The following is an 11,031-nucleotide window of genomic DNA, read 5'->3' as shown; positions in this document are numbered from 1 at the left end:
TTCACCTAGTATTTTGGTCCCTTACCCTACTGTCTATCTCCTAAACACTAAGTTGTTTGGGAACAGGATCTGTGACTCCCAAATCTTTATATCCCATACAACATTAAGGACTGAGTCCTTTTTTAATACTGAACTTTATCTCATGCTCAAATAATAACACTGTAATGTAGCCAATGTTCACAGTATACCATTCTTATACCCCGAATTAAGAATGTTTGCTTTCCTTATTTTTTGTAATAAATGCTATTTTCCAAAAGTATAGTATATGATGTAAACATATCTTTTAAAACACAAACCTGTAATATTATCTTCATTTATGCTATGGCATGTGCATTTCCATTTTCTTGTCGAAGTTTCTTTTGTTCTTCAGCTTCTCCTTCATATTTCCTGAAGTTTCGTTTTCGAAGGCTTCAGAAAACAAAATATTCTACTGTCATCAAAGTTTTATTTATCCATACATTAATTGGGGTTTTCATGAGTACAGAGAATTTCCTTTTTGTGATTCCCTATAAACCATTACACAACATGCTCTATACCAAACCAAAATCTAAACCAAACTATAAAATTCTACCAATGTTACTTTTAATGGGATGTTTATGATGACTTTATGTAAACATATTTCCAGAGTACTGATATTTAAATAACTGTGCCTTGAAATACAACTCTTCAGAAAGCAAGGAACACATCAATATGAGTTATTTTCAAACTTTAGCACTGTTGCCATGCACAAATGGAGGAAGAAGATAGTGTAGTTTTACCACAGACAGACTTTGTTTGAACAAACTAATTTAAATGATTAGCATTTATTTATACAGGCTTACAAAATAAGTTAGATTTTATTTATTTCTAAATATAATAAATCCTTCATTCTATTTATTGGTACTTTCTATTAAAAAACTCAATGGTTTAAAAATGTGTTGGTGTAGAGACAATTCTATTTTTAGTAGATTTAATTCAATGATTAAATGTTGTTATTGAGATCATAAGATCCTTTGTTGTGGTGTTTGAGAAAAATTCACTTCAATTATCCAAAAAATCCCTAGCAATTGTGGCTTAGGCTAGCGTTTGTTATGTATTTCAAATATAAGGAGAATATGGGAGAAAAGTCCCTGTTTAGTTTTAAGCATGATAAAGTTTTTCCATGTTTTGCCAAAGGATTATTAAATATTTCAACTTGAATAATTGCAGGCTTAAATAATTACTTCAAAATGTCTTCTTTAAATGGCAACTTTTTTTCTTCTACCCTTCCAGATAAATAATAATGGTTTGTCTGAAGATATCTTTTTTAAACACATCTGCATATCTAGTGTGAGGTACTAACAGATCAAAATCATTTGTAGGGTGTGCAAAACAAATTTAAACCACACATCAAACTTTACGGGTATCATAAAACAATTTTATGTACCATTTTATTGTTATCTGATCTGCATTTAGAATAATAGTAAACAATAGCAGAAGATATCCCCTTATTTCCTGAATGGCAAGAGTGGTTGATCATGTACACAGTCCAGTTGTTAAAGTAGTTTACCAAGACCTAAAATTAGAATAATGAGTTTATTGCTTTTCCCAAGCTCTAGTAGCACATGAGTCATTATAGAGCCATTCACACCCTCCCCCAGCTTCCTTAACTCACTGACTTCTTTTTGACAGACAATGCCATTTTGACATACCCACCAGTGTCTACAAGCTGAAACAGTCTCGTTCTAACACTCATTGGTCATGAAGTGAAGTATGTGATCTCTTTTTGTGAGCACAGGGAACATATTGTAGAAGTGAAACAGTAATAGAATTGTCCCTGCTACCTACGCCAGACCATGATACCCTACGGAGGAAATGTTGTTGCTGTTGTTTTTTAATAATTGAGTTTCCATATTGCATTTGACAATAATAAAATATGCATAAGCTTTGAGTAAATAAGTACCACACTATGAAATTCCTAATTCAGAATTTTGCATTCTAATAAAAGCAGAAGACATATCTTTCCTTGGCTCCTGTTTTGAAACTCTGTGTTATTTTTAGTACCAAAGCAGTATCTTTGACAATCTACTATGAACTAGACCTTAATTAGATTCTGGAAGGCTCACTTAAGCTGAAAATATTCATAGTAGATTTCAACCCTCTGAGATTTGAAAGTAGCTATGTGTAGAAATATGACATGGAAAGATCCATTTTTAAGTTAAAAATATTTCTAAATTTTGTGAAAAAGGGCTTTACATATTAAGTTTCAATGGTGGTCAAAGTAAACATAAATGTGAACCATGTTCTGTGAATGAAGTGTAAAGATATGACCAAAGATCACGTGCCACCAAAAGAATAATTTATTTAAAATATGATAGTGCAGTGTGATAAAATACTGAAATTAACCTGGCACTCTTTTTATGAGAAATTGTTAAGTTATGCCATACTTACTAGATTGTAACAGCAACAGCAATAATTGTGCAGCACACGACTAAGGCAAAGACAGCTATGGCCACTAAGGTAATTTTTGATAAATCACCGTCAACAATGCTGTGAGTCTTCATGAACTTTTCCCCACACCGTTCACCAAAGTAATATGGATGACATCTGTAAACAACCCACATTCCAAATTATAGCAATTTAAAACTTTCTATATATTTTAGGCTTACTTTCCAAGCCATAGTCATTTAATTCGAATATGAAAAAATTAAGTCACGCTTTATATGAGAGGGGACCTCTGCCCAAGAAAAGGAATTTATTTGTAAAAAAAATTGTGTGTTTATTCTTACATGTTTAAACTCCAGTCACCCTCAAAGTACTCTCCATTTGATGCAATATACTTATTGAGATTTTTTCCATTGCACTAAATGGTTTTTAAATTCATCAATTTTGATGCTTTTTAGTGTTTCTGCTGTTTTTTGTTTCACCTTTTCCACATGGGCAAAACATTTCCCTTTGAGGACTTTTTTCATCCAGGGAAACAAAATGAAAAGTTGCACAGGGTGAGAATGGGTGAATAGGGAGGGTACAGTACGGGGTCATGCTGTTTTTGATCAAAAACTGCTGAACATTCAGTGCAGCATGGGCAGGTGCACTTTTAAATCACCCATCATGAAATGGGCAAAAACACTAAAACAGTTTTCAAAACAAAACTGAAGCTGAATGCAGCCTCTCACAATAACACCAGTTGGTACACTGATATAGATGGGTTCCTAGTACACTCACCTAGCAACAGAAGCTAGGGGCTGTACGACAAGGGGCCTGCCTTCTAGAAAATAATTCTGGGTTTTTGGGGGTCCCTCTCATATTTGTACCTCAAAATCATGAGATAGAAGGCATTCAAGCTAAGGATCTATTTGGATAAGATGAAGTTGAGGTTAGTTTGGGGTGTGACTCTAGGAAGACAGACCTTTTCATTCTCTGTGCTTCTTTTATAACCAACTGAGGAGTTTAGTGACTTGTCCACTAACACATCCACTATCATTTCATGTGCTAGCAGCTTTTGGGGGGAAGGATGATAGAACAATATTATGTGAAAACTATTTTTAAGACGTTTTCTTAAAAAACAGTTTGTAAAACATATGTTGTAAAATGATGGTTTATACCAGTGGTTAGCTAACTACAATCCATAGGTCAAATATGGACATTTGTCAGGTTTTTTACAGTGTGCAAGCCAAAAAGTGGCTTTTTTTATTTTTAAGTGTTTACATTTTAATTATGTTATATAAGTACATACCTAATCTTGACCCAGGATGTCTAAAATATTTACTATCTGGTTGGTCCCTGAAGAAAATGTTTGTAGACCCTTGATTTACACATGAAAAAAATAAGTGGTTTTCTGCTGCTAGGAGTTTCAGATATGGTGTTAGAAATACAGAATTCCACATAAGTTAGAAAAACTTACTTGCACGTTACAGTTTTTATGTCCTCTCTATATACACATTTTCCATGAATGCAGAAGTTTTTAAATTGTGAACGACATGGATTTTTCTTTCTGTCTCTTTTTTTTCCTCCTTTTTTCTTTCTTTTGGGTTTATTTGTGGTGTTTTCACTTTCTGTTTTGTTTTCCTTGGGCTTAATTACCTGTTCAACTAAAGAAAAAGATTTATTAACAACAATCTCTTCATCTAATATCATTTTGGAGACATAAGAGAAAGAAATCCTAGCAGTTGAGAGCTCATGGGAAGACAACTATATTTGTCTCATTATTTAACACAATTCACACACAATAATCGGACAAAAAAACAATACCTGTATTGTGTGACCCTTATAAATCTGGACCTCTTTGTTATCTTACTAGCTTAGAAACACACTTTGAATTTATTTTATCAGTATAATTATTATTGTTAATATGAGTTACCTAAGAAGATCCATGAAATACTTAAAACAGTTCTCAGATTTCTAGTACATACCAAATTCTTGGTAATGAGTATTAATTAAATTGAGGCCAAATCATGGTGGACTATACTGTTACCCAGCGGATACAGATGAGGAAGGACACTATGGTCGAGTGAAGACAGGTAATTTGCCCTGGAACATGCTGCTGAAGGAATCAGTGCTGGGACACTGAAGCCTGTTATTGCCTATACTATGTTTTCTCTTGGAAAAGTCAATGCCTTTGATTAAAGTGGTAGATGGGTATATTTGTGGATGTCAGTCCAGTGCTCACTATCATAATTGGAAATTAGTGTGCATTACCCGAGGGTAGAAAAAGCTGAAACTTCATCAATTTTCTCCATCTCTCAGATTACAATGAATTATAATTAATCAATACCTTCCAGGGATTCATTTCTGTGGTCAATGTATTTGAAAAATATCGAGTCCAGATATATTTGTACTTAATGCTTCAGAGATTCAATTTTTCATATCCACAAAAATATTTGTTCAATGTTATAGTTCAGCCACATGCTAAATATAGGAAGAAGGAGCTTCCATGTTAGAACTGTGCATTTTGATATATTAATCCCTGAACAGGTTTAATCTGGGCAAGTATTTAGCAAACAGAGGTCAATGAGAAGACGCAAATGTCATAATGTCATAATCCCATTAATCATAGTGGTCCTGCAGTACCCATTAAATAGAAGACATGAGAAAAAAAAGGGCAGGGTCACAAAGATTAAGAAAATATTAAATATTATAAATATATTAGGTTATATCAACATTAAAAATAGTCAAATTAGGAGCAATCTTTAGTAGGTAGCTATGCAATTTTTATACTGAAACTGTCTTCTGATGATAAAAAAGTATCAAGTTAGAATAAGTCCTCTAACAGATACATTTTTAAATAGCTATTACTGTATTTTACCAAACATTAAAAATTTTAGACAGAGACAAATAAATAGTCACTATGTTGAAGTGCTAAAATAGGCATTAACCCCTTGGATTCAACACCCTTTTAAAGGAGTTCAACCAACATTTTCACTCTATTAACCACTAGCCATTTTCACCACTAACAATTTATTTGGCCTTTTGAAATGTTAATGACTTGAAATATCTTTAAAAGAACAGTTTAGGATCTTAGTGGTTTAATATTATTCCTCCAACAAAAATTATAAATGGACCCCTTCATACAAGAACATGCGAGTTCCAAAGCAAGGGAGTAAAGCAGAATGCTCGCCAAAGCTTTGCCCACCTGTCAGTTAAGCGAGTCATTGTTCCAATGGTTATCACCTGCCCTTTCTCACCAGTTCTGGGAACCAGAGAGAAGGAGAGGAGTCAAGGAAACTAAGGTCAGGAGAGAAAAGGCCTTAAGTCCTGCCTCCATAACTAATGATACTGGGATATTTAGATCTGATTTACCAATGACCTCATCTGCTCTCATTTTAAGCAAATGTTCTTTTTTAAAAATCATATAACAGCAAAACACAAGAAAACCATGAGTCTTGTTTACTCATGGTTTTCTATTATTGAGCTGACAAATGGGATTTGGAGTTAAATTGTGATTTTATCAATATAAAATCCATGTACATCTGTAATATTTCCAGATCTTATTATCATTACCAGTTTCTCAACACTTACTACTTAGGCTAAAGCCCAATTGCTCCTTTCCCATTCCTTCCTCCACTCTTACTTGTATTAGAATGAAGTGGTTTAGAGAAGAGTGGCGGTGGGAGTGGATGCAGAAGCTGAGATAAAGAGTAGATAGGACTGGCTGGTGATCCCTTTCTCTCATAATGGAAGTCATGCAGCACACTGGGAAAGAGCATAGTATATGGAATCACACACATTGAAGATCTCATTCTGGCTTGTCTGCTTGCTGGCTGTGGAACCTTGGACAGGACACTGAACTTGAATGAGCACACCTCTAAAATGATATTTCCTCTTTCATAGAGTTGTGGAAATTAGACTTAGCAAACATAAAACAGAGGTCCAAACATATAGGATGTACCCACATGCAGCTCCTTCCATCTCAGTTTGTAGCTTACTCAGCAGTAGATACAACAGGCATACATACCAGAAAGCCACTGGAAGATCCAGGAGTGGCTTTTCTTTTGAATTCATTTGCTCATACAAACACATATCATGAAGAAGACATTTTGGCCTTATCCTCTACTCACCTCTGACTAAATCATCTATGATATAGCCAGATATTTGTGACTCGAAATCATACTCTTCTGCATAGTCATAGTTGATCCCTGAAGACAGTTCACTATCCAAAGGCATCTCACTCACAGGGGAGATCTCACTTCCTGAGGACATCTCACTTCTTGGGGTCACCTCAAATCCATCAGCACTGTGGTCTCCAGAAAACAGTTCCCCTTTCCCAGAGTAGGGGTCACTACCCTCTGATCCAGCAACATAATGAACTATGGGAGAAAGAACAAGGGAAGAAAAGGTAAGCAGAGTTTCTTTCTCACCCGTCAGCTGTGTTCAGGAGAAATGTTTATCTTCTGATATCAAAGCAAGTATTGCACATGTGCCATTGTGACTGACTCACTTATGAAAGCAACTTCACAGTTTGCCAACAAGCAAACTCAGCTGTTTCAATTACCGAGCTTCTTTCATCAAGTTTTCTTCTCCCCAGACAGTCTACATTAATTTCCACATCAGAAAATACTGCCAAATAGGCAAATTAATCTAATATACATAATTACTTAATAGGCATTGTCTAAATATTCCCATCTCTTCACATATGAAATGCATTTGTGTCGCTAGAAGGCCACCAGTCCCATTATGTCTAGAACCATAGACAGCAGGTTCTAGATATAAATACCAGATATCCTCAGCACGTGGTCCCATTTTACAAAGACTATGTACATAAATGTAAAAAGTAATATAAAAGGTAGTTGATAATGTTTCTTACTATCATTTTTCATTACTATTGCTCTTAATTGAGAAAAAAAAACTGGGTACTAGGTAAGGTTAGGGGTCCGGAGTATCAAGCCCCTGCTTTATCTTTTAGATCTCAATAAAACAGTGAAGTTTTTAAACTCCAGCCTGGGACGAGGCGAGGTCCTCTAGGAAGGTAACCGCGAATCACTAGGCAGAGGAGAATTTAGGCAGGCGGCGGCATTCCAGCGTGCAGGACTTAAGGACTCTAAGATCTGCGGAAATCACTTCCCCTCTCTGGACCTCGGTTCCTCTCTCTGTGAAACGAAGGGTTTCGATTACTGGATCTCTAAGATCTCCTCGGGACGAACTGAAGTGCAAGGTTCTCCCGCGCCACCCTCTTCCTGGCCTGGAACGTCTGGACACCTGCCCACTTTTCTCCTCCTCCCAGGCACTAACCCTAGAACCTCAGGGAGATAGTTACCGTGAGCACCTCCCGCCGAACAGAGTCGAGGACCCCAAAGGGATAGTTTTTTTCTTTTGTTTTGTTCTGAGAAGCTGCCGCAAAACTTAGGGCGACCGCTTTTGCCGGCGGAGGGGGACGCGCCGGCAGGTCCGAGCAGGAGTGTTCTCACCTGAGCCGAGGATCAGGAGCGACAGCACCGCCGGCGACGGCGGCAGCCGCGGGGCTCTCATTGGTCCCTCGGTGCGGCGGCGTCGCGGTCTCTGGGGCAACCGGGACTGGAGCTGGGGCCGAAGGGGAAGTGTTGGAACTGCGGGTGGATTGGAGCGAGCGGTGCGCGCGCCCGCCCAGCCGGGCTCGGGCGCTGCCTGCAGCGCCTGGAACTCGCCGCGGGTTCTCTAGGCTCCGGCTCCGGTGCAGGCACCAGGTGTGCGAACAAACTGGAGGCGCGGCGCTCACCTGCCGTTTTATAGCGCGGGTGGGGACCAAGGCATCACTGTGACGTCACGGCCGCCGTGGGTGGAGGCAGCCGCCGCCCTAAAAGAGGTTACTACCCCAAAACCACACACGGATGTCGGATACCCCGCCTACCTCGAGCGTAGAGAGCCAGTCTCTGGGAGGAAAAGGAAATTAAACCCTAGCTGCAATCTGAAAAAAAAAAAAAAAAAAAAAAACAACAACAAAACAGCAGATGTATATCTGAGGGTGGGAGTGGAATTTTGAGAGGACCTAGTATCTGACAAATAGTCCCAATTTTTCAAATTCTCTGGAAAACCTCCATATGGTTGCTTTTAATAGTACAACAAATGGGGATTAATTGGAACAGTTCCATAGTAAGGTGTAAAAGTACTTTAAGACCAAGAGTGACTTAATGATAGACCGACGTGTTTAACAAGGATAAATGAAAATCATTAAGTGACCAGAGAGTGCGCACCTCCTCAGGAGGAGCTGCTTCACATATGACTGATGGGCTTGTATCTCAACCAAGGGCCCTTGCCCACTCACTATTATGAAGTAGACAGAGATTCAAACCACCTTCCTTCCCACTGCTCTCGGTGGCCCAGGGCCCTCATCAAAACCAACATCTAGTAACCATTTACTTTTGCCAAGCTATACATTTAAAATATTAAACCATCTCCTCAATAACCGTGCTGGATAAGTAGCATCTTCATTATTTTGCAAGGAGGACAAATGGCAACTTTACAAAACAGGGACTTGACACAGTTGGTCATGGCTGAAGTCAGATAAATTTAAATACGAGGTCATCTGACTCTAGAACCTCTTTCTACTCTGATAAAAGTGTTTAGACTAAACCGATCTCTGAAAAGAGAGTTTCTGGAAAGAACAATACTTAGCATAAAGGAATAATCTTTCCTGGTAGCATCCTGGTATCTGGAGGAAGGGTGGTGCCCCAGACTGTGCCCTTCGTTTTTTGTTTTATTCTCACCCAAGGACATGTTCTTATTGTTTTTTAGAGAGAGAGAGGAGAAGGGAGAGAGAAACATCGATTAATTGATGCCCCCAGACCAGGATGGGGGTCTCATTGCAGCACCCAACCAAGGATGAATGGGCAACCTAGGTATGCACCTTGACTAGGAATCGAACCCTCAGCCTTTCACTTATGGGATGACCCTCCAGCCACTGAACACCATAGTCCAGGGCAAAACTGTGCCTTTCAAAGTCCAAGATAAAAGAACCAGCTTTAAAGGCCCATTTAGAACATAGTAGGGCATTAATCATGAGAAGTAGATACCATGAAAAGGAGAGAGCTGCTTAATTTGACTAACCTTGACGTAGAAACAACCCCAGAACTGGATTTTCTTGCCTTAAGGGAGGGTAAAAAAGCACTGATCTACACGTTTCCTTGTCCTGCAGATACATGTCTTCCCTGATGGTTCCAGTAAGGCAGCCTTTATAGCAATGTGGGTCACAGTGCATGAGTCCTAATTCTGAGAAACCTTTTAAAAGTTACTTTTTAATGGCGTATCATAATATCATACTGAGTAGGCTAAATAATACCATATATTTAGTAGGGTGAAATGAACAGTCATAACTCATGCCTACTCTCCTATTTAACATTTGTTGAGAGCATATTTTGTGAAAATTTTAAATGTGGGGGGTGGGGATCAGTAAAGAGGGAGATTAAATGATGGTCTGGTCTGCTCCCTGCCATCCAGGAGTCCAGTGTGGTGTGGGGCAGTTAGAAAACTCATCCCGTTATATCAGATAAGGATTGGGAGTGCAATGGAAAATAAGGATGTGGTTCGATTGTGCCCATATGTATTATGAAAAGCTCTGTAGAAAAATGGAGGGGCCACTCAGTGGTCTTCCCAGCTGAAAATTTAAATGGAGAGTATACCTGATGACAAGGTGTGACCAAGAATGACCGACTAATAAGACTGGGAAGAAAGCACTGCCCATTCGAGAGTACAGCAGGGGACTGCATTGACATCTTTTTTTGGCTGATGAGGTAATTGTCATTCAGAGAGATTCAGAGCTGGCCCACAGATTTCAAAAGATGGTGGAGATTTTGTTTAGAGGTCAGAAAGTTTTGCACTTTCTGCTATCATAGATTTTTATTTTATTTTAATCCTGTTCTTCCCCTTTCTTATGCTTTCTTCTATGGAGGTAAAAGCAAGTTGTGCATATCTGTCATGGAAATTTTTTACTTTGAATTGAAAGTGACCTCTTTTGATTGCAAATTGCTTTGTCTTTTTCTGATTGGGAGTTTAGAGGGCGATAATTTGCCCTGGTGTGAAAAATAACATAGCATCATAGAGTCATGCAATGCCTAATGCTTAGTATGAACTTTAGATTCAAACCAGTGGGGTTTTCATATATAAATTCCACCACATGTCAAGTTACTTAATACTCAAAAGACTTGGGTTCCTCATCTGAAATAGGAATAAAGATACCGGTCTACCTCTAAACAGATCAAATGAGATAACATACCTAAACAAGTAGCATAGATCCTAGCATTTGGTGATGCTCAAGAAATAGTAACTATTATTACTAACTGTGACATTATGATAGTTATATTAATCACATTAAAAAATTAAGTAGCTCATAAATGGAGCTACTCACAGAGCAAATGAAATAATCCTCTTCAGTATTTTCAAGCCATGAAATCTGTGCCTATTTCACATTAAGGCTAACCATTTTGATCATTTTACAGTGCATCATAGAGTAACATGGAGCATCATAATTGAATCACAATGGCTTTACCACTTGATGATTCAGAGCATTCTGTGATATATGCATGAGAAGAAAACCAATCCCATGTAAGTGTGGGGTTCTTTGCATTCTGCATATTAAACTGAGACAAAGAGGAGCAATTCCAA

At 38.1% G+C, this 11,031-nt stretch overlaps 1 protein-coding gene across 1 annotated transcript; it reads right to left on the bottom strand.

Moving 5' to 3' along the window:
* Window positions 1–302: 302 nt before the first annotated feature.
* AREG (amphiregulin) lies at window positions 303–8,112 on the bottom strand. The gene is made up of 5 exons (XM_028505408.2): window positions 7,863–8,112; window positions 6,516–6,764; window positions 3,863–4,049; window positions 2,410–2,565; window positions 303–408 (listed from the first exon to the last, which is right to left on the bottom strand). Exons 1-5 carry the CDS (start codon window positions 7,921–7,923, stop codon window positions 315–317), a joined length of 747 nt encoding a protein of 248 aa, XP_028361209.1. The 5' UTR covers window positions 7,924–8,112; the 3' UTR covers window positions 303–314.
* Between the last annotated feature and the right edge of the window lie 2,919 nt (window positions 8,113–11,031).

Source organism: Phyllostomus discolor, chromosome 1 (genome assembly GCF_004126475.2).
Source record: "Phyllostomus discolor isolate MPI-MPIP mPhyDis1 chromosome 1, mPhyDis1.pri.v3, whole genome shotgun sequence".
Classification (NCBI taxonomy): Eukaryota; Metazoa; Chordata; class Mammalia; order Chiroptera; family Phyllostomidae; genus Phyllostomus; species Phyllostomus discolor.
Note: the sequence above shows the minus strand (reverse complement) of the source record. Positions and strands in the feature narration are given on the sequence as shown.